Source organism: Telopea speciosissima, unplaced genomic scaffold, assembly GCF_018873765.1.
Source record: "Telopea speciosissima isolate NSW1024214 ecotype Mountain lineage unplaced genomic scaffold, Tspe_v1 Tspe_v1.0244, whole genome shotgun sequence".
Classification (NCBI taxonomy): domain Eukaryota; kingdom Viridiplantae; phylum Streptophyta; class Magnoliopsida; order Proteales; family Proteaceae; genus Telopea; species Telopea speciosissima.
In genome coordinates this window covers 20521-44943 of record NW_025317580.1, presented here as the reverse complement: position 1 = coordinate 44943, position 24423 = coordinate 20521, and the positions used below count along the sequence as shown (strand labels likewise).

At 40.2% G+C, this 24423-nt stretch overlaps 1 protein-coding gene across 1 annotated transcript; it reads right to left on the bottom strand.

The window, feature by feature from the left end:
• Window positions 1-504: 504 nt before the first annotated feature.
• Window positions 505-24423, bottom strand: LOC122647864 (U-box domain-containing protein 4-like). Its single transcript, XM_043841171.1, has 5 exons — window positions 23985-24423; window positions 20999-21279; window positions 4879-4995; window positions 2409-4466; window positions 505-821 (listed from the first exon to the last, which is right to left on the bottom strand). The coding sequence occupies exons 2-5, from the start codon at window positions 21272-21274 to the stop codon at window positions 762-764; spliced, it is 2511 nt and encodes an 836-aa protein (XP_043697106.1). The 5' UTR covers window positions 21275-21279; window positions 23985-24423; the 3' UTR covers window positions 505-761.

The window sequence follows — 24423 nt, the reverse complement described above, 5'->3', positions numbered from 1 at the left end:
CAAGCTTAGGGTTCATATTCAAAAAGGCCTAACCCAACCTCTATTAGACCATATAAAAACTATACAAACAATTTACTCAAACCCTCTTGCAGTTCCCTAGGAGAGCTAAGGATAAGTTTGGATACCTGAAAGGGAAGAGTTTTCTGATAATGTACCACGTTTCTGCCATTATTAGTTCTTTGATGTATTAAGTTCTTTAACCATTTGGCTAAAAGCCTAACTAGAATGGTGAGCCAAGCAGCCCCTCTGCAACCAAGTCCAAGTGCTAAAGCCTGGCAACTGGAAATGACAATCTGGGCACAAAAAGGGTGCAGATAAAATTTGATCTCAGGCCAGCCATGGAATCATATTTCAAAACAAGAAGCAAGTTGTTGTTAAAAGTTCCCAAACAAAAAACAAGGACCAAGTACAATGAATTCTGTGATCAGTAAAACATTCAAGTCCAAGAGAATGCACCAGCGGGAGTAACCAAATAAGAAGAATGCTAATCACCTACCAAAGCTCACAATACAGAGGCTGGAAACATTGACTGCCTGATATAAAATTTAATGTGCTAATAATATGCATATACAAACTCATGAGAGAACCTCAATCGTCCACTCATACACAAACCTTTTTTTTTTACAAGCAAGCAACATCCCAAGAGCATATAAAATTTGCATTATTTGCCACGTTGGAAGTCACGCACCATATAAAACTTTACCTCACACAATTGTGTCACCACTAGTCTTGGAACTTAAAGTCTGAATGCACACTAAAGATCAGGACCTTCCTGCATTACCATGTCTCTGACTTCTGAAGTGACTAAGAAGCTGTTGTGCCTGCAATAAACAAGGAAATTTGATCATTTAGACCCTAAAATCTTACCATAAAGAGTAGGATAACCCTAGAACCAAATCAAACAAATTTTAAAAGGATAATCCTAACTGAGAAGTTTGGTTACAGTCCGAAGATGTTCTCTGGACATTCCAAGTGTACCCAACAATGAGCTCTCAATTGCCAGGAACACTGAACTTCTAGGGGAGTTCCAACTGATGTTCCAAAAGAGCCACTTAGAGACACCAGCCTTGAAGGATGAAATGTTAGGAAAACCATAGGGATAAAGATAATAGGGTTCCGACGTTCTCAGTGTACGAGCGTAGTGTTGAATAGATGGAAAATTTATGGACCATCAGTCCATGGGCCAAACATGAAGGTTCTCAAATATTCCACGACTCCCCCTCCCCTTCAAAGCTAAAGAATCTAGACATTTGATACCCAAGAGATTTTCAAGACTAAAATAGGAATAATCCCATGATTTTAGGCCATCTGCACAAACTCTGCGTGAAATTTTGTCCAAATAAATCTTAACTTGGACCTCTTAAAAGTTTGCCAATGTTGTATGCATACATATCTGCCAAAGGGAAAAACTAAGTTCTCATAAACATCAATACTCTAAAGTCCCCCTCCCCTCATGCTCCCATCCATGTTACCATTACTTAGGTATCTCAAAGTTATTCTATTAAATATCAGCTGTATTCTTCCTTACAGTGTCTATATTGAAATACCCCTCAAGATGCTCTTTCAGGCCCCAGGTAGAGAAGGGGACCTACAACGGAGTAAAGGATATCTGGATTCAATTCACAGATTCTCATATTTTTGCTTATAATGCAACGCCTTGTTTAAGAGGTTCAAATGGTATTTCAGAAAATTTCCAAAATATGCTTGTTTACGACACCTAACTTCTGCCAATCATACAATTACTTTTCAGCTATAGGATCCATTGAATGCTAAGAATGCCATACTAATCCAAAGGTAAGAGGAGTTCTCTGAATGCAGGAAATGGTTCAGTACATCATCTCCTACATTTGGGCCCACTGAACTCACACGACTGATGAATTGCCCAACCTTTAAAACCAACAACCCCCAAGATTAGCCTAATTCTTGATTCCTAGTGATTGATATTGGGTAAAGTCAATAGGCCACAAATTATCATAACCAATTAGAACTTGCCAGTCAGACTGCCACCTATGGATGAAGCACATTCAACAGGTATATATAACCCACATGTCGGATGTTTCTGCACAATGGATAGGTTGGTCAAACAGAAAAGCATCAAACACCAAGGACATCATTTATTCTCAGAAGGGTTTCAAGAATCGGGAATCAGATCGGCGAATCACCCGATTCATATCGGAATTGGCGGTCATCGATCTCGAATCCTGACGATTTCAATAGGGTTAATTCCTGGAAAAGTACACGGGAAACATTGGAATATTCCACAGATTGGTCAACTCGGGCTTTTTCAGGATCAGATAGGAATCGGCACTGACCAATTCCGTCCCCGATTCTGCATTTTAAAACCCTGATTCTCAGTCTTATATGCATTCCCCTAAACTGATGTCTGTGAAAGGTTATCAGCAGCATACCTTTTCTTTGGCACGTGGTGTGCCCGACTGTGACAGTGCCACCAATGGTGGAACAGCTCCTTCTTGAAGCACCATATTAGAAAATCTATTACTGCTGGTGCAGAGCTGCAGCAGTGCTGCAGCTGCATTTTCCTTCCCCCTTGCTGACCCCAGTTCAACCACTTCAACAAGGACAGGGATCCCTCCCTCCTGACCAATTGTAGTCCGCCCCTCTGGAATTGTTGCAAGGTTTGCCAAAACAGCGACTGCCTTATCAACCATCCCAGCTGCTGGGTCCATCAACTCAACGAGGTACCTCACTGCACCAGCCTGCACAATCCGGGTCTTGTTCTCATGAAATATAGACAAATTAAATAAAGCAGTAGCAGCATCTTTCTTCCCCCGAGGTGTTCCATTGCCCAGTAATTCCACCAGAGGTCTAACTGCCCCAGATCGACCAATACTGACCTTGTTCTCCTCAATGACTGAAAGGCTAAAAAGAGTTGCAGCTGAGTTCTCTTTTGCCTCGGGGGTTCCTGTCTGAAGCACATGAATGAGGGGATTAATTGCTTCAGCATTTGCAATTAAAGTTTTGTTATTATCATTGATTGATAAGTTGAGAAGTGCTGTAACAGCATTCTCTTGTATCATTGTGTCTGTTGAGTGAAGCAAACCAACCAACAAGCTTATGGCCCCACAGTTTGCAATTATGATTCGATTATCCATATTGTGCTTAGCAAGAAGGCGAAGTTCAGCTGTGGCAACTCTTTGCACATCAACAGAACTACTGTTCAAGTCCTCAACCAACCTCCGAACTTGGGTTTCAATACCCGATAGATCAGACCTTGTGTCAATAGCCGGTGAAGAGACTATTCTCGGAACAAATCTCTCAGATGGTCGACGCCAAATTGTTTGGCTTCTAGATCGTATCTCAAACCGTGGTGAAAACTCAGGTTCTCTATGTGGTGCTGACGTAGCTGGACCTGGGGGCTCAGATGTCACCTCTCCAGAATTATCACTACTGTAATGGGCCATATCACTGGATAACCGTGATACCTCATTGGTATCCTTTGGTGTTCCTTGGGGACAATCTGCACTAGAAACTGTGCTTGATACAGAAGCACTACGATTATGACCCTGAAGCTGTTCGCCTGAACCACTTGCTTCAGGAAATTCTTTTCTTGATGCCACCAAAGGTTGAGCACCTAAAGCATGATTTCTCTCTCCTAAATTGTCCCCCCTATCTTCAGATCTCATTAGTGATATTCTGCCAACATCCAGTGCAAGTCCATTTCCAATTCCACCTTCAGATGCTGAACGGGGATGTGAAGGAGAAGTTCCCTCTATATGGGGTCCATTAGATGATAAAAAGCTCTTATTTGGTGAACCCATGGACCTAGTTGACTCTTGCGACCTTGCATGGTTGCTCCTGGTGGGAGAATGAACTGAATGTGGTGGGATTTGTGAGTCCCTGGCACCTGAATCAGCATGGGCAAGTAGAGTTGAGGGTTGGTTTAAGCTCATTGACTTCACAGGGTCAGGCAGTTTCACATTGTTTGACTCGCACCAATTTGCAATTAGAGCTTTGACAGTATAATTGGGGATTAGGTTAATATGGGCCAAAGTCTGGCGGGTTTTGGGACATACAATAAGACCAAGATCAAGCCACTTCCTGATGAAAGCTCGCTCATAGGTTTGTCCAGAGGCCACAATCACAGGATCTGTCATCAGCTCAAGAGAAAGAGGACAGCAGAAATCAGCAGGGATGGGGACAGGGTTAGTGCTCTGCGACTGTTTTATTTTTACTAGGCGGTCATGCATATGGATGACAAGAGCAATCATGTGATCTATGTCCTCAACCTCTCCATCCTTTTCAATTTGTTCAGCCTTTGCTTTGACCTTTTCAAGAGCCACAGCCTCCATTAGAAGTTCTTGGTTTGACGTCAAGCTTAAGGAGTCTGCAACCTTAACCAGGCTCTCTGAGCTTGGTACAGCTTTGTCCACTTGATCTTTAATAGCTTGTTTTATGATAACTGATGTCTGCTCACATCCTATACACCTGAGTTTCTGAATACAGTGCTGCAATTGATCATTCTCAGGGTCAGAATGGAGAAATAAAAAGCAGGACATATTTCATTATGGAACTCAAGATTTGCACACCGACACCCTAGTGATTATCTATCTCCTCAATCTGGGTACCAAAATCAGCAGAAGACATTTAGATTTTCCCACTTCCCTACAATTGCATCAGCTGGATGATCAAACAATGTGAAAATTGTCTTTCAAGACATCAATTACAGCATGCAGATTTTCTCTCCAAGAATTGTTGATATCAGTTATTTGTAGTTAAGATCATCCAACCGATGCTACTTATCGGGTAATAAAACATAGTACCATCAGTTACCAAGGTCTGAATTGCTGAGAGAATTCATCACCTTAAGGATGGATGTGAAGGGATAAACTAATTCCAAATTAAAAATTATGTTGGTACCTCAAGAGAAGCTGAACTCAAATCACCAGGGAGGTATTCACGCAAAGAGTTTAGAACCCGGAGAAGCTCCAGACCAGAAGCCTGAATCTTTGTTATAAATAATTCAATTTGCAACACCTGATAACAAATCCACTCAAAGGTAATTAGAAAATTCGCGATGTTTATAATTTTTTTTAAAAAAAATTTTAAAGGAAAAGGAATAAAAGTATACAAGTATAGAAATATTGAACCTACTTCAAGCCTCATTTAAATGTCCACAAATTCCAAAAAAAAAAAAAGCGCAAAATAGACCATTAGAATACTGGAAGAGCAAAGAGAATTTTCCATTTGGCCCAATAGAGTAGATGCTATTGAGAATCAGGATTTACCTATCCATTATGTTATTAGAAATACACAATGTATTAGAGGTAACATCCATGAGATTCTCTTTGCTCTTTTTTTTTTTTTTTTTTTTTGATAAATTAGTATCTCCTTTCAACTCCATATGTCTATGGCCACTGGGAGAAGTGTTGCTCCACCAGCCTCTAATGTGTCTTCTGATTGATTTCCCATCTAACCACTCAAAAAGGGGTTTGGGGGATGGAACTGCATAGATTCCAGTCATGGGATTGAAAAACTTCAAGTATCGATAATGACCAAAAGAAATGTTACTAACTAAAGAAGGAAAAGCATACAAAAACATAAACATTAGGCAGCTTAAGTTAACACCAGAATTCCATTGCTGCATGACCTAATAAAATTGTGACCGGTCTACCAGCCAGCCAGACAGCAATTTAAACCCAAGATACTCTATAAACCATAATTAAGATGATGATTGGATTAATTCCTGGAAATTGATCTCCACCAACAGCAAAAGGTAATGGCACACTGGTGGAATCATAGTTCAAAAACTCGCCAAAATCTCGGTAAAATTTTGCTAATTTCGACATGTCCGAGACGAAACAAAAGGCAAAACTCAGAATCATCACTGTTTCGGTCAAAATTTCAGTGTTTCGCCAAAATTTCGACCTTGTGTCATGTCGTTTCGGAGAAACAACTTTTTCGCTTTACAAGAAGTCGACTGTCTCCCCCATTTTGCCTGTGGTAAGGAGAAAACCCCTTATTTTCTTGGATTTTGGCTACCTCACCTCATCAAACTGCTGGAATACACTGCTGGGAGTTGCCACATCACTCCACAGACATCGGTTCTTGTAAATTGGTGAAGATTTGGCCACATTCAACATATCCAGGTAATTAACTTCTTCTTAAATAAAAATTTTTGCAAAAAAATATGATAAATACCTGAAAGTTGGTGATGAAATTTTATACGTCAAATACCGGAGCCCGATCTACGGCCTCACAGTGTTGGAATTTTTTTCTACATATATATATATATAGAAAAAAAATTCCAACACTATCTTTCATCTTTCTATTTATTCCTCATTTTCCATTTGTCTTTTTTAGTATATCTTTGTTTTATCTATTTTGTTTTGTTTGGATCCATGTAGCCGACCCCATTAAGTTGGGATAACGCTTAGTTTGTTGTTGTTGTTGTTGTTGTTGTTGTATATATATATATAATTTTTCTGGCTTTATAAATGGATTTTTCTACAACAAAAATATGAACAAATTTAGGTTAATATCAACTGGATGGGGCTCAATTTTATATATGTTATAGACACTATTAGCCAATCCACAACCTCACAGAGTCAAAAAAAATTTCCCCCGGTAAATAATTAAATTTAATTTTTAGTTTTTAAATTTCAAAAATTCAGAAATAGTGAAAATAAGGAATAATGTTGTGTTGGTTTGAAAAATTATGAAAATAATTTCAGCGAGTTTTGAAGAGCTTATGAGGCTTATTATGCTGTAACAAAATTGCTTTTGTTGTTCTAGGCCGAATTTTTTTTTCAAAAATATATGTTTTAATTAAGAAAAAAAATATGAGGGTTAGGGGGAAAATAATGAGTAGCTACATAGTTGTTTTAGAGGTCTCAATTATGTGCCTTGGTTAATATAGCTTGTTTTCTTCATAAGTGGGCTCAATCGTCTACGTCATAGTTCATGGTATTAGCCATCTATGGCCTGGGGGGTCCACTTTGTAGCTTGTACTCATGTATTTGTAGATAGCATTGTATTGTTGGGACTTGGGTGTCTATGTGACATGTACTTTGCACTATTTCATAAATAATTAATCAATATTATGTTTCTTTATTCATGGGGCATAATTTACTTCTTGTACTTGTCTGTTCTGTCTTCTAGTACTAAAACAATGATAGAATAGGAAATATTACACAAGGTATACAATGGGGTTCGGCGTATACTTCCAACCGACGGTGCAAATCCAAACCACCACTTTATGTGTCTTTTCTTGCAATATAAATACATATGTTTATATAAGCTAAAATAAGGATTCCCTGAAGTATCAGAGCCTAATATGGCAGTTTGCGCTGCAATATGGCCAACTGAACAATGGTAAAAAATGCACTGTTTCGGAAAAATTTCGCCCATTTCAGTATATTTTGCTCATTTCGTTCTGACCGAAATGCGAGTTTTTGAACTACGGGTGGAACTAAGTGGGTAGGATTCAAGGAAAGCCAAGAGTTCACAAATGGATAAAGCGAATTCCCAAATGTTGATGGAAAAGCTTGAAAAAGAACTCTGGCACATAGCGGCTGCAAGGGAACTTGATACACATGATGATGATATGCACATGGCAAACAAGTTTATGCAATTGGTAGCTAATTTGTTGGCAATTAGTAGTCAGCAAGTAAGTTGTTCATTTATGCTTAAGCAGGACCAAGAATATTTTCCCAATGGAACAGCTCTATAAACACTAATTACATGCATGGTATAAAATCTCGCGAAATATCGGCGATATATCGCGATATTTCGTGAATCTCGACATGACCGAGATACGAAACAATGTCGTAATAAAAAAGTACAATAACTCGTCGATATATCGAGATATTTCGACGATATATCGTGGAACTCACGATATATCGCGAGATATCACGATATATCGCGAGATATTGTAAAGTGACAATAGTGTCACATTCAAAATCCTTATAAATTTCATATTTCGCAGCTCTTGGTCGATATTTCGACCGAGAGCTGCTGAAAATGAAATTTTCTCTCTTCTTCCTCCCTTCCAAGCCTCATTGAAGCTCCTTGTCGCCGGGAAGACGTCGGAGGGTCATCTAAGCTCATCATCCAAGCCTATTTTCATTATTTAAGGTAAATTATATTTCTCTAAAACTATTTTTTTTTAAAAAACTTTGTACAAATGTTGTTGGATGTTGATGATATTAATATATGTTAGACACCGGAGGCCGATCTACTGACCTCACGGTGTCGAAATTTTTTCCCATATGTATTTTTTTATTTTTTTCTGGTTTTAAAAATTCATTTTCCTACAACTAAAATAGGAAATAATTAGGGGTAATATGACTTAGATGGTAATGAATTAAATATATGTTAGACACCAATGGCGATCTACGGCTTCACGATGTCGGTTTATTTTTCTGCTCTTAAATAATTCTTTTAATTTTCGAAAATTAAGAAAAATATATAAAAAATTAAAAAAACAGAAATAAATAAGGAAAAATATGAGTTTTAAGTTTAAAAAATAATGAAAAAATATGAAAGTTATTTCTATATGTTTTGAGATGCATTACATGTATATTATGTTTACTAATTCATAGTTTTGTTGTGTTAGGTCAATACTTATATTAACATTATATATAAAAAATTGGTTTTAATTTTGTGAAAAATATAAGGGTTAGGGGAAAAATATTAAATAACTATACAAGTGTATTAGTAATCTAAAAGTGTCAATTGAAGTGCATCTACATTAAGTTTTTAATTATTTGTGTTACTTACATTACGATAAACAAGTATCATTATGGCGGATCGTGATAGACAACGTGCGAGGGCAAGCAAAAGGTGGGGGAAAGTAGTCAACAAAGGGGCGACGGAACAAAGAGAACAGAGAGGAACAAGAGAGACCAACCAGCCAGCATAGGGTGACATTGCATGGTTACATGGTACTCCCATTGATGGGGATAAGAGAAAATCTATATGTAATTATTGTCACATGCAATTTATGGGAGGTGGGTCCAGAGACTTAAACAACATCATTGGAGGATCTAAAGATGTTGTAGGTTGTCATATGGTCCCTCTAAGTAGCCAGGGAGATTGGTGATAGTTTGAGGGGAAGAAAGAAGAGGAACGCTGACAAGCAAAGGATAAGAGAACAACTTGAGGATACAGTGAGGAGTTCGATGGGAGGAGGAAGACGATACAATGATGATGATGACTCCTCCTCCTCCTCTGATGATGACATTGCAGTACCTGATGACATACAAACAGCAGAGGAGGCTAGGGATTTTAGGCGGACTGTTTCAAGGAGTAGAGGAAGTTTTCAAGATGATCAGCAGAGACAAAGAGTAGGGGGTAGTGGAGGAGCTGGCAGTTCTGGAGGTCCTAAAACTTTGAATCCTTTTAAAAGATCACAAAGTGTGAGGGCAGTTTAGTGGGGTAGGGGACTATGACTACCAGTCCCAGTCCCAGGGACATACTGGATCATCTTTTGTAGATAACATCTTTGCATACCCTAGCGGACCTAGCTACCAACCTCACCAGCCATACATGCAGCCAATGCCATCGCCTCTTGCGCCGGCGCCAACATCATATCACAGTGGATCATCTTCTTCACGGACTGGATCGATTGGTAACCCTAGTTTATATCCTAGGATAGGTTACCTACAGACTGTTGATGATTCCATTTACGTGACACTTGTGGATGACTACACTCGTTTCTTCTCCGATTCTATACCGTGGTCCACATATGTCATTCAAACAGAGAGCAATGGACGTCGACTCGGCGAGGCATGAGTGGGATTGATCCAGGAGGCACGCCAACTACTATTAGCAGTTTAGCACTTGTAATTTGTAACTTAAGTTGTGATTTCATTAATCTATGTGTATTTAACTATTTATACATTAAGGTCGGCGACCGTATGTCAATCAAGGGTGCAAGCCCAAAACACCAATTTGAATTCACATTTTTACAATTTTATGGTTTAAATGTGTTTATTAAGCTTAAATAAGGCTGTCCATGAAGTTTCAGGCCTAAATATGGCCAAATACCCCCCGAGATGGACCCCCGAAATATTGCAGAAAAAATGCAATATTTCGGGAATATTTCGCGATATCTCGGATATTTCGGATATCTCGGTAGGCCCGAGATACCGATATATCGCGAGATATAGTACTATGATTACAAGTTTATCTGACAAGAGACTGGCTCAACTCAGCTCTATCGACTCTCTTTCAATGGGTTGTCTTCTAATGCTATTAAAAGCTCCCCTCAGTGGGAGAAAATATAACAAACTGGAACCATCAAATCCAAGTTTCCAAAATGAATGTTTACTTCGAAAAAAAATTCTTGGAGTTGGAGCCTTATCATAATGATGCAGAATTGGTACATCGATTGGGTTTCAGACTGGGTCCATACCTGGCCCATATTATGGAATTATTTAATTCCAATTTCCCAGCCTATATTCTGCCCAAGGATAGCTATCGGCCAGCCTCTTTTTTTGTTTTTGTTTTGTGGGGGGGGGGAGGGACAATATAGCTATCGATCTTGCTGATTTCACAGAGATATTCATTATAAGAGGACAGTTTGTGTGGGCCCACAGCCAGCTAGCTTGGAGATCAAGATTGAAGATGTCATGCGAGAGGAAGAGGCATGGAAGATCTTTTCTGCATGGTCCTATATTTTAGGGAAGACATAGTCCCTTGTGTGGGGGGTTTATTGATTAGTTTCTATTTTATAGGTTGTTTTATGTAATTAGTAGTTTCCTTTTTAAGGACTCTTTAGTTTGTTAATTATATTGGTATTGGAATACCATTTAAGTAGTTTCTACTTAGGATAAAGTTCGATTTGTGAGGCATTTCTTTCCACGCAAGGAGGGCACCTTTTATTTAATCGATTTGAAGTTTATAAATAAAGATAAAAGGCCGATACAGCCAAGTCAAGTTTGAAAAAAAAAAGAGTTTGGTTAAAACCATTAATGGCTGAGAGATACAGTTGGGACGGTGAGAGGCCCATGGGAGAGAATGAGAGACTCAATCCGGTTTATCCTTCTATCCTATCTTCTATTTTTCCTTTTTTTTTTATTTCAATCGATTTCATTGTATGATCTCCTACAAGTTCTGCAAGCGATTAAGGAGTATCAGCTGCAAATCTGAATCCAATCGATGGTGTACTTCAACTGTTAAACTTGCAAATAATTGATACAAAAGATTAGGGGTTACAGCTGGAAATTCTGATCGAGGTTCAACAAATCAAGTAAATGCAACTTTGTTATTGAGGGAGTGTTGCTGGACCATTAAAGCCATTAATCATCTTAGTCATTCATCAACTGTTGCCCAGTTTTTTAAGACCAAACCAGCATTAAACTTGGTTCAAGAAGATCCTGCATGGGGCTAGCTTGTTCGTGATCCAGCCTTACATACATAATTACTTGGGCTTGGTTACAATTCCCTTATTTGCATTTTGCCTCATCAGCTTCATCAAGCAAAAATCTTTTATGCAGACAAAACAGCATAGCAAAGTTGTCATCCACTAGTGGCACAACTGGAATGGTTAATATATATACAGCGTACACTACCAACCTAGGGTCCTAAGTCAAACTACCATTTTTTATGTGAGTTTTTAAAAATGAAGGGTTCCACCATGTCTATAGGGCCTAAAATAGGCTGTCCTGCAAGTTTCATGACCTAATTAGGTCTATGGCCACCAAAACCAAGGGCCAAAATTTGACATAAAAAATGCACCAACTTGGCCGAGATCTCGCCGAGTTACCAAGACAACTCGGTTTTTTGGCTGACCAAACCAGCCTAGATACCAAGACCTTGAACCTTGAACTGGGGGATATTTGACTGTGAGTGATATCTAATTGTTATATGAACTTTTTTTATGATCTAAGGACTTTTTTAAATCAATGGCATTAAAATAAATAAGCAACTAATGTAGTCTTAGGTGGCAAAGAGACGAGCTAGGAGCCAAAAAGCTTCAGGATCTGCTATGAACAGGCAATCCGAATAGGGCAGAAATAGGTTTTAGGTCAAAATTAGGGTTAGGGTTTGAGGGTATGGTTATGCTAGGCAAGTGTAGGGGAGTCTATCAGTATTGGTCCAGTGATGGTTTGATGAGTGGAAGTGTAAGAATTTAAATGGCAGCTAGTTAGGGTTTCAGGTTTTTGAAAAAAATGGAAGCAATGGAATCTAGGGTTTAGAGATGGAATTAGGGCAGGGGGTTCAAGTCAAGTTCTCTAGGGGTAGAGAGTGACACTCGACCAAGGTTTTAGGGGCAGAAGATAGCTGGATGTTGCTGGAATAAGAAAATTAGGGTTTTGGGTTTTAATGGGAATCGATGGAAGTTAGGGTTTTAAGGATGGAAAGGGGGAAAGGTCTGGATCGAGTGGAGGGGATGTTGTGAGGATGTTGTGGCTTAAATTTGGATGGATTCTGATGGAGGGTTAGGTCTGTGAGTGACTTAGGTTTTGGGAAATTGAAGAAAATAAAAGGGGAAAATTACGGTTGGGCTGTTGAAGGTTTAGAGGAAGAGATAATGGGTTGGGGATGGCTCAAACTTACTTGTAGATGCAGTGAACAATTGGCAGCAGCAGAACCTTGAGTAAAAATCGAATCTTGAAGAAGAGAACTTGAAGGGAAGCTTGTATGAACCACCAGGCTTCAAACCGCAAGGTGTCGATTGAATCACACACCAATCCCACCTTGCTTTGATCACACACAAAGCGGTCTTCACAAGGGAAGAGAAGCAAAAGCTTGCAAACAGAAGTTTTAATTTTCAAAAAGTGGAGAATGAGATGCTCCATGATTTCATAAACTTAAATAGGGCTAATCAGCCTTCCACCTACTCAGCCTAGGAGTCTAAAAGACCCCTAGTCGACTTAACTAAACCCACACTCCTCTTTAAATCGTGGGAGTGTGGTGTGGACTCAAAAAAAATTACATATTAATAAAAGGTGACTCAAGTCATTTAAATTGAACCACTGGTTCAACCAGGTTGGGCCAGCTCAATTTAAAAACATAAAAACATTTAAAAAAAACTAAGTATGGATCCACCACTAACACTACTACTTGGACAGCGGCTTCCTATTCTTCTTCTTGCAGATGTAATGCTTCAGCTCTCCCCAGCTTGAAAACATTCGTCTCTGACGAATGGATGGAGGACATATAACGATCATATAACTCTCAATCGAGCTTCTTAAAGTCATCGGCATGAATCCATGTGTTGTTTTGGCGTGGGCGACCTTTCCACTTGACAAGGAAAGCATGGAAATAACTGTCATCGAATTGTTTCCCCAAAAGCACCTCAAGAGGGCAGCGAGCATCCAAAACTCGGGTAGGCAGCTGATTAATAAGATAGGAGGCAACAAGAACAGCATGCCCCCAAAAACATGGAGGGACATTCATGGTAAACATGAGGGAGCAAGCAACCCCCAATAGGTGTCGGTTCTTCCTCTCTGCAACACCATTTTGAGCTAGTGTGTCAACATAGGATGTCTGGTGTGTAATGCCATGAGAATTAGAGTAACTGCGAAAGCAGCTGTCCATGTACTCCTTTCCATTTTCGGTGTGAAAGATCTTCACACGGGCATCAAATTGAGTCTGAACCATCTAGTGAAAGAGTTGAAAGCATGTGAACACATCACTTTTTTTTTTTTGGTTAATTGGGAGCTTTACATATAGAGTTTGATAGAAGGGGGGGGGGGATCGAACCAGGGAGGGGATAAGATACCAGCCAAGAGACTCGAACCCGAGACCTCTTGGTGAGCATGGGCATGAAACGCACCACGGCTCACCAACTGAGCTAAGCAATTGTTGGTAACACATCACTTTTCTTATGCATCAAATAAACCCAGGTAGTCCTACTAAAGCAATCTATGAAAGTAACAAACCACTGGTACCCATAATTTGACACACACCGGGTAGGGCCCCACACATCCGAGAGAATTACACCAAAAGGAAACAAACTTCTATTGTCTTAAAAACTAGATAAATTGTTCTAGTTTCCTTTGCAAAAGTGCAAGCATCACAAGAAAAATTATTGGGATTACAACTTTTAATTAAACTAGGAAATAAAGCGATGACACCCAATAGACGGGTGGCCAAGATGGCGATGCCATTCGAGTTCGAAGAGCGAGAATCCAAGAACCAAAATTAGGAGCACGAGAAGCCAAAGTGGATTTTTCTAAAGATGAGCCTCAAGCACATAAAGACCACGAACCACCTTTCCACTACCAATCATACAACCCGTGTCCAAGTCCTGAAACAAACAATGAGTTGGAAAAAAGGTTCTTGTGCAGTTCAAGTCTCTGGTGATACTACTAATAGACAAGAGATTAGTAGAAAAATTAGGAACAAGTAAAACAGATGAAAAACTCATAGAAGGCAAACATTGCACAGTCCCTTTCCAAGAGATGGAGGAAAGGGAACCATCAACAACACGGACTTTGGTATTACCAGGTAGAGGAGAGTAATTCAAAAAAATGGAGGGAAAACATGTCATGTGATCTGTTGCGCCGGAGTTAATTACCCAAGAGGTGGAATCAACAAAGGAGCAACTACCACTAAAGGAAATACCTGAACCAGAAATTTTGGTTAAGGATATTGCAGAGGCAGCCATAGATGTGGAAGAAGAAGCCGTAGGGTCCAGCCTGGTCATCAGATTACGAAGGTGCTTCATCTCCTCCTAGGAAAGAGGCCCGGACTGATCAGCAGATTGATCTTCAGAGGATACTTGGATGGCCCGGACGGTGTTAGAACAAGTGGAGCCACGCCAACGAGTATCTGCAGGACGCCCATTAAGTTTTCAACAGCGGTCCTTTGTATGTCGTTCTTTACCACAGTAATCACAATTGACCGGAGAGCTATCACTGCCCAGACGATCATTCCCAGTACCACGAGAAGAAGTCCCCCTTGTAGTAGTTTGGGAGCCAGACAAAAGAGCAAATCATTCTTGGGTAACAGGAAGAACCATGGTTGTCCGTCGACTGTCTTCAACAGCAACAATGGCATAGGCTTGTTCAAGTGTAGGAAGAGGATCGTGACTGAGCACTGTTGCCCGGATTTGATCAAATTCAATGTTTAGTCCAGCAAGAAAATCAAAAACACGCAAGTCCTCTTCCCACTTCTGAAAGGCAGTAGTATCTACATCACAAATAGCAGTAAAAGTCCCATAAAAATCTAGTTGTTGCCACATGGTACACAACTTGGAATAATAGTGGGAAAAAGAATAACTCCAATTTGCTTGGTTGAATGAATTTTTTGGCGGAGTTCATACCGAGAAGCAGCATTGCCCACTTGGGAGTATGTATCTTTGGCTGTTTTCCAAATCTTCGCAGCCGTATCAAGGAGAAGATAACACCCAGCAATTTCTTGATCCATAGAGTTAACAAGGTATGACATAACAAGGAAGTTGGAAGTCACCCACTTGCCTTGTGCAGGACCAGCATCAGAAGGTTTGGCTACCATTCCTGTGATATAGCTAGAGAGACCAAGGGAACCAAGAGCGAAGAGGCAGGAGCGAGACCAGATCAGGTAATTGCTTCCATTTAATTTAATGGAGCTGGTAGGGAACGGAAGGAAATCGTGCTGAGTCGTGCCTTCGTGTCCAGAGGATGCAGTGGTAATATCAGAATCTTCTGGCATGACTGCTGGGTAGAAAAAAAACTCAATCAAAGAATCATCGGGGAAGAGAAAAAAAACACAAAGGGTGTTTTTAATACATAGGGAGCACGGACACCCCTTGGTGGGAGTTAACTCACCACCAAGGGTGAGAAAAAAGAGGCGGTAGCAGCAGGTGGTGGGGAAACCCTCCCACGAGGAAGAGAGGACCTCGAGAGGGCCTCGAAAAGGCAGAAAGGGGGTGGCTGAAGGGAGGCAGAAGGCCTGAGGGTGGCCGAGGGTGGTGGTAGGCGGAAGAGGGGTGGGGGTGAGGCGGAAGGTGGGTGGCGAAAGAGGAGTATTGGCGGTGGTGGAGGGGCTAGGTCACGATCGCGAGAAAGAGAAAGAGAAAGGGAGAGGAGAACTGAAAAATTATCTCCAGGATTCCCGGATGGATTCCCGCTCTAATGCAATGTGGAATTGTGAATACCGGCTTGTGAACAATGTGCTCACAGCCTTTATTTATGATAGGAGGAGGAACATTCCGAACTAGTAAAAAGACAATAACACACCTCTAGTACAAAGACAATATTACCCTTGTACCCCATTACATCACTATGCTCTGAAAATATCAATTTGTTGTCATACCAAAAACTAGTTCAACACAAGAGAGAAAAATCTAGGATCCTACAGATTGAAATATCTAACAGAAATATTTGAAGTTTAAATGCCGAAAAAAAACCACAGGTTGCTATATTTTAAAGAGTAAAGGAGAGGGTTAAGCAAGAATATCCCACCCCACCCCACCCCCCTAGCACAAACACCAGAAAAAGGGTTAACCAAGCTATCGTTGGTTACATCCATTTATATAAAAGAGAGAAAAATAAATAAAGACTTCTAATCATATTCTGAAACAGAATATTAAAGTTACTTTAACTCTATCCTACCACTCCATCAACAGGAATTTTATAATTTAAAAAAAAAAAAAAAAAAAAAAGGGAAGAGAGAGAGAGAGAAAATACAAAAATAACTCAAATAGATAAGTCTCTATATCCTACACATAACTGCATCAGCACCTGCAAGCAAAAGAAGTACCTGTATTCTCTTCTGGTGTTCTCCAACTGGTGAGTAAATGCCGATGATCTTTTGCATTTCCTCTCATTATCTTCTACCGGTGACCAAAGAGTGAGTGTGTGAGGGAAAGACTCTTTTAAGCAAAATGAGATGAGTAAATTTTAATAGTTTTGGTAACTGTAACTGTATAAGTAAGTGGAGGGAGTTCGAATAGTTTGTTAACTGTAACAATATAGGACAAGTGAGTGGGTTTTATCATTTTACCCTTTGAAATGATAGACTTTTTTTTTTTGGGTGAATAAGAAATTCATTACCAAGAAGAAAGGAAAATTACAGTGCCCTCAAAGGGGGAGCAACCCAAGAAAAAATAAGGAACCCCAGCATCAGGTTAGCTGGCTAGGGGAATCAAAGGAGACAGAAGTAAGGCCCCAGGAGACAACAATAAGCCTGTTCCTTGGGGTGTTAGAACAAACAGAGGGAGGAGCAGCCGAAAACTTCGCCCGAATATCGAAGGAGATGGAATCCCAAATCTGCTGGTAGGTTCTAGAGTTTGAGGTCCATTTCCTGATATTACGCTCCATTCAAATTTGGTTTAGGGTAGCACAAAAAGCAAGCTTTCCAACAGTGTCACACACCGATCGGCCCCCAAAAGTCATATCAATCCAAATCCATTCCCTAGAGAAAGGGAGGATTCTCCTAAGGGCTGGCCAGCATTTTTGGAGAATGCCTTTCCTGATTGCTGCCGCAGTTGGGCATTCGAAGAAGAGGTGGTCAGTGTCTTCCACATTGTTCCAACATAGGCAACAAGAGGAGGAGACAGGAATGTGGCGATGTTGCAGGAAGGCCTGAGTAGGAAGGCAGTTGTTGAAGATCCTCCAAGCCGTGAAACAGTGTCTAGGAATGTGGTGCTTGAACCAAAGCAGCTTTCTCCAGGGGGCGAGGGGGCCCTTGTGCCGAATGAGATCCCAGGCTGATTTAGAGGAGAAGATAGCAGGGTTGCTTGCCAACCAGTTAACACAGTCCTGACTGCCAATAGGCCTTCTGGAGATGGAAGAGAGATCATTCCAGATGCTTGCAAGGACCATAGAGGAAGTAGCAGGAGGAGCCCAGCTAGAGTGATCAAGGATGTCAACCACCAAAGAGAGCCTGTGAAGACCTGAAGTGTAAATGATCCTAGGAGTGACCAGGGGAAGAAGGAGACCCTTTGGATGCCAGTGATCCAACCAAAGATAGGTCGATAGTCCATCCCCAATCTGAGTTTTGATAACATGGCTGACCAAGTGTCGAGAATCTAACATTTTGCACCAAACTCAAGAAGAATCACTCGACGTAGAAGCCGTCCAAATGGAGTCATGCCTAAGGGGCCCCGAGTAGATCCAGTCAACCCAAATGCTCTTGTGCCTTGAAGCAATTTTCCAGATTAATTTGGAGATGCCGGCTAAGTTCACTTCCTTAATTCTTCTACTGCCCAAGCCACCTTCTTTCTTCGGCAGGCACACAGCAGCCCAAGGAAGGGGACGCAGGAATCTAGAAGTATCACTACCCTTCCAAGGAAAGGCAGCCAGAAGAGATTCCAAGGATTTTATAGTAGCTTGAGGTAGCCCATATATACCAGACCAGTAAATATAAGATGATTCTAAAACTGATCTGATAAGAACTAGTCTGCCCGCATAAGAGAGTAACTTGCCTTTCCATAACTGAAGCCTTTTCCGGATGAGGTCGAGCATAGGAGTGCAGTGATGGGCTGAAAGCCTGGCAGGGACCAAAGGAAGACCCAAATACTTGACTGGGAGATGGCCTTCTTGGAAACCAGACCTATTCAACAAAGTAGCCTTAAACTGCTCAGAGACCCCCGCAAAGAACAGGAGAGACTTAGAAGGGTTGATGCGAAGACCCGATAACTCATGGAAGTGCTGCAAACAAAGCATAATGGAGTCCAGGGAGGCAAGGGAAGCCTTAGAGAAGATCATTAGGTCATCCGCAAAGGCCAAGTGAGATAAGTTGAGAGCTTTACACTTGGACATGGAAGTGATGAGCTGTTGATCAGTGCTAATTTGAATTTCCCTGGATAGAGCTTCCAAAGCCAAGGTAAACAAATAAGGAGATAGGGGGCAGCCTTGTCTTATTCCCACAGAAGCATCAAAGTAACCAGCAGGACTGCCGTTGACAAGAACTGAGAACTTTGTGGAAGAGATACAAGCCTTCACCCAGTTAACAAAATTAGAGGGGAATCCCATCTTGGTCATCACTTGACAGATATAATCCCACCTTAAGGAATCGAAGGCCTTGTGAATGTCTATCTTCAGGAGGATGGAGGGGGCATGACTTTTCCTCTCAAAGCCTCTAACAATGTCATGATAGATAAGGATGTTGTCCGAGATGTGCCTTCCAGGGATGAAAGCCGATTGATTGTCATTGACTAGAATATCCACCACACTGTTGAGGCGCCTGGCAAGGATCTTAGCAATGAATTTGTGCATGAGGTTGCAGAGGGCTATGGGCCTGAAGTCATTCATAGCTGAAGCTCCTTCCTGTTTAGGGATAAGGCAAAGGAAGGTGTGGTTGATTCCTTTGACCTGATAAGGGTTATAGAAGAAGCTGACAATAGCTGCAATGAGATCCTGCTTGATTATATCCCAGGTAGCTAGGAAAAAACCCATACTGAAGCCATCTGGGCCAGGAGCACCCGAAACCTTAGGGGAATGAATGGCAGCCACAATCTCATCTTCATTAGGAATGGAGCTCAAGGAATCAAGGAGAGCCGAAGGAATGAATTTGTTGAGAAGTCCATTCGGGATGGGAGGAGAGGGCACCTGAGGGTTGGAGAAGATATCCTTAAAATGCTGAACAGCTATGTCTTTGATGCCATTCACAATGGAGACCATAGAACCATCCTGGCGTGCGTGAACAATGGAGTTAGCATTAATCTTGGCCTTCATAGATCTATGGAAGTAGGCTGAGTTAGAGTCTCCCAACTCTAACCACTTGATTCTGAATTTTTGCTTCAGGAAGCTCTCTTCTTGAGCAAGTAAGGAGGAGAGCTCAAGAGAAAGAGCTTTCTCTTCAAAAGCTAAGTCTTCATTGCAGTGATCCGATTGCAGCCTAACCTGAATAGAGCCAAGTCTGTCCTTGCAATCCAAGACCTGCTGAGATATGTTACCAAAAGTGGAGGCATTCCAATCCTTGAGAGCAGCCTTGACATTTTTGAGCTTTCTGGAGAAGTCAATGAGAGGGGAGGTGTAAGTAAAGAGAGGTTTTTCCCAAGCTTGGAGGACAGTGGCTGAAAAGGAGGGGTGAGAGGACCACATGTCAAAGTATTTGAAGGGTTTGGGGCCAAAGGAAGTGGAAGGCTGGATAGTGAGGGAGATGGGGGAGTGGTCAGAGATGTCGGGATTGTCAAAGTTAGCATGGGAGGCAGGAAAGGCTGAGAGCCAATCTTCATTTACCAATACCCTGTCCAGCTTGCAGGAAACTCTAGAAGAACCTGCTCTTTTGTTGCACCAAGTAAGAGGGAACCCAGTCCATCTAAGATCATTAACACCCAAGTCCTCAATACAATCATTGAAAGAGTTGATAGCTTCCAAGTCCAAATGACCACCTCCAATTTTTCATGGCCGAATCTTATCACATTGAAGTCACCTCCTAAACCCCAAGGGTGAGAGCCAAGCTGCCTAGCAATGGAAGAAAGAACAGACCACAAAGGGATTGGAATGATAGACTTATTCAACATGCGGAGAGTTATTTAGGGAAACAACAAAATGTGTTGGGCTTCATCCGTGAAAATAGGAAGGTTTTCTTTAATATATTAGTATAGATTTTAAATAGCAGCCTAAGTACCACCCTAACCTTACTGAAACTGTGACTCAAAAGATACACTTGTACAACTCAAAAGCTGCTGCATTTAGACATCCCCTAATCAATAATGCCATACAAAAGGGCTCTTTCTTGGACTGGAGATGATGCCCCACACAAGTGATGGCATCATTTATATCATCTAATAAGAATTACCCTTTTCGAATTTGAACAACCAAAATCATGTCAATATTGACTGCAAAAAGATATGCTTACGTTAAACTACAAAATGATCCTAAGAATACAGCAAGCCAGATTCTATTTTATGCATAAATAGGTTACCTTTACATTATCGACTGCATCAAGCAATGTGATGTATCAAAAGGTCAGGATCAACAACCAGTTTTATTTTGTCACAATCAATTACATGAAAAAATTTGGATAGTGCATCAGCAAAAGCAATTCATCACACCGAATAAAACTGGCAAATTTCCAACTATTTCTCACAAAGAATCTCTTCTTATTATCCTTAAAAAGCACAATGAACTATCAGAAAAGAAATAGTTTAACATACAAAATAAACTTTACTCGTCATTGGATGCCAGCTTTCAACAAGCTCCCTAGCTTCATCAACAAACCCATCCAACGCTTCAAATTCATTTTGCAGTTGTTCATTTGAAGCTACTTCAGAATCAATTATTGCATCAAGCAATGGCCTCAACAGCTTCAATAGCTCATCCAACTTTTGGTAATACTTCTGAACCAGTTCAGAGTTTATGTTGTCACAAGAAGATAACTGACTGAACCGAGAGATACTGTTGAGGAGAGCTTTTATCAATGATATCTCCATCAAACCTGTTTCAAGAGCACAATCAAATCCTCCAGTAACTGAAAACAAATAAGCTCTAATTTCCTGAACATTGATCCAGATGTCATTTGAAATATGGTTTCAAGACAAACATGTAGCAAGATAATAGAGCAACTTAGAGACAAATGATAAACAAAAAATATTAAAGCCAAAACAATAGCAAGGCTGTCATAGTGCAGAGAGGAGTTATTACTAAAACAATATGCAGCACACTCAACAAAAGGAGAAGAAGAAGAAGAGAGATTAATGTTCTTTCTATTTGGAATTGCTCCGTTATCAACTTATCATCCTAGAGTTGCAAGAACCATTTTCAATTTTATCACCACAGAATAGGAGGACTGAATAAGCCTTTGATGAACCTAAACTTGGGCAGGATCTAGTGATTATGTGGGAATAAAGTCTCTAGCCCCTAAAGTTTCATCCAACTTCATTGAAACCATGCTTTTCCACCAACCACCAACCCAGCAAAAACCCAATCCTAATTGCAATATTGAAAACCTAATTTTTGCAAACCCTAGTGTTACATCCCTACTTTTCTGCAACCAGCAGCTGTTTTCCTTTTTTTTCTTTTTCTTCTTGGTCCCCCCTCTTGGACTACTACTTAGTTTGGCTGGTGCTAACATCAATTGCTCATTTACACAAGAAATTCCGAGGAACCCTAATTCTACATAACTTTAGGATATTCCTTGGCTGTCCTACATCAATCCTATTTCAATGTTTAAGAAATGCTGGTCTACAATTGAAAAAGAACTTCATTCTAATTGAGAAGAAGAAGAAGAAGAAGAGAGATTAATGTTCTTCTTTCTATTTGGAATTGCTCAGTTATCAACTTATCATCCTAGAATTGCAAGAACCATTTTCAATTTTATCACCACAGAATAGGAGGATAGAATACGCCTTTGATGAACCTAAACTTGGGCAGGATCTAGTGATTACGTGGGAATAAAGTCTCTAGCCCCTAAAAGTTTCATCCAACTTCATTGAAACCATGCTTTTCCACCAACCACCAGCCCAGCAATACTCCAATCCTAATTGCAATATTGCAAACCTAATTTTTGCAAATCCTAGTGTTACAACCCTACTTTTCTGCAGCCAGCAGCTGTTTTCCTTTTTTTTTGTTTTCCTTCTTTTTCCCCCCTCTTGGCCTACTACTTAGTTTGGCTGGTGCTAACATCAATTGCACTCGTTTACACAAGAAATTCCAAGGAACCCTAATTCTACATCAACTTTAGGATATTCCTTGGCTGTCCTACATCAATCCTATTTCAATGTTTAAGAAATGCTGGTCTACAATTGAAAAGAACTTCATGGAAGTGATGCTTCAGTTTCCATGAAAAAGGCTACAAATATGAATTACAACTTCTGTAACATTTTCTCTGAAGTTTAATAGAGCTATAGACATCACGATCTTTAGGCCTGTAATTATTGTGGGACGTATTGATTATGATGTAATGGCATCAAAGGAAAGAAAGGCACTCAGGTTTGTGATCTCTACACTCCAAGGGACAGTTGTAAATGAAGATAAATCTTGGACCAAGTACTTCCTGCAATGAAACTACCAACACAAAAATGAGAGAAAGAAATGTCTGCAAGATTGATACCAAGAAAGCCCTGGAATTTAGAGTAGGTCTCCAATAACTAGCTTTTTTTTTTTCTTTTTTTTTTGGGGGGGGGATGTTTGGAAAAAGAAGAAAATTTTATTAAAAGAAGGAGAAGAAACAAAACAACATAACTTTATAAACAAATAGCCGGAGGCCACAACAACAGGAAAAACAACCTTCCAAGAGCTGCACCTAAACAACTAATTCTGGGACACAACAGGCCACTGCCATCTGTATTTTAAGGAGAATAATTCAAAAGTGAATGAGAAATAACAAGAAGAAAGCATTCACACTAACATAAACTTTCTTCACGACCTGCAGAGAAAAAGTCTTGATATACTATAAAAATAAGATGAAATGGCAATAGGGCAGCTGGCGTGCTTGTGAAATGAAGCAGAAGTCCATTTCCATTTCAAGTAAAGACTAGGTATTCCTGACACAGGGTTGTCAAGTTATATGAAACCAATAAGACAAGACAACCACAACAGATAAACCAGCAAGCTCTAATAAAAGAAGGATTAAAACGATGAAAACCCAAAGGATATGCAACACATAGGATTTAACGTCAATCTTTTGATATGAGGAATCAAACAGAGGGCACTACCATTGGAGACTATGCATACCAGTAAAACAAGAGAAATGCCCACTTGAACTATTGTATGAGGTATCATATTCATATAAAAATTATTTAAAAAAAAAAAAAAAAGCAAACAGAAGAAGCATACTTCTGCGGTCTGCCGTACAAGAACACCTACAATAGCCCAAAGTTATGTCAACAAAAAAACAAGTATAATTTGGGAATAATGTAAAGGACGACTTCCTTTCCCTTCTTCAGTCTGGGAAAGAACAAAGTTCTTAATCCTGTTATCCGGAGGAAGCTTAACAAACAAAAACCTAAACTTTAAATTTCATGACATCAAACAAAACAAGATGAATCAAAACCGTCCCATCGAGTGCAGTTTAACAACCCAATATCCAAACGTGATCAAAACCCAAACAATAAACATCCCATGCAGATAAAATTCATACATCAATCATTCAAGAAATAAAATTCGACAGCTCAAAAAAAAAATTCGATGAAAAAAATGTACCTCTTCTACTATAAACCTTCTCCAACTTCAGAGTTCAGATACCAAACCAATCTTTCTTACATTGCTGCTCCTCCAATCACCAAATCAATCCTTATCGATCAAAGAAACCGTTTCAACCCACCATCCACAAAACCCATATGCCAAGACCATCAAGAAATCAAACCCAAGTGCATAATTGCAGAAACTTGAATTCTGTAACCGGTTTCCCGCAGAACCCCAATACCAAAACAAGCTATTCACTATTTACATGCCCCGAAACAAATCACCAAATAAGCCTTTTGGGACACTGGAGCTGCAAATCCGATCTGGTATTCGACTTCTCCGATGAAGTGACGAAATTCGAAAAGAATTGAAGCAATTATGTGCAGAGCAGAAAAGGGTCAAAACTCCGACATCTCTAAAATGATGGGAGGCAGCAGGAGAGAGAGAGAATAAGAAA

Excerpts from the sequence above, each read along its gene's own strand:
- LOC122647864 (XM_043841171.1), bottom strand. The coding sequence starts at position 21,274 with ATGGAGATATCATTGATAAAAGCTCTCCTCAACAGTATCTCTCGGTTC. Across the intron at positions 4,467-4,878 it reads TGAGTTCAGCTTCTCTTGAG|CACTGTATTCAGAAACTCAG; the intron begins GTACCAACATAA and ends GATCAATTGCAG. Across the intron at positions 822-2,408 it reads CACCACGTGCCAAAGAAAAG|GCACAACAGCTTCTTAGTCA; the intron begins GTATGCTGCTGA and ends TGTTTATTGCAG.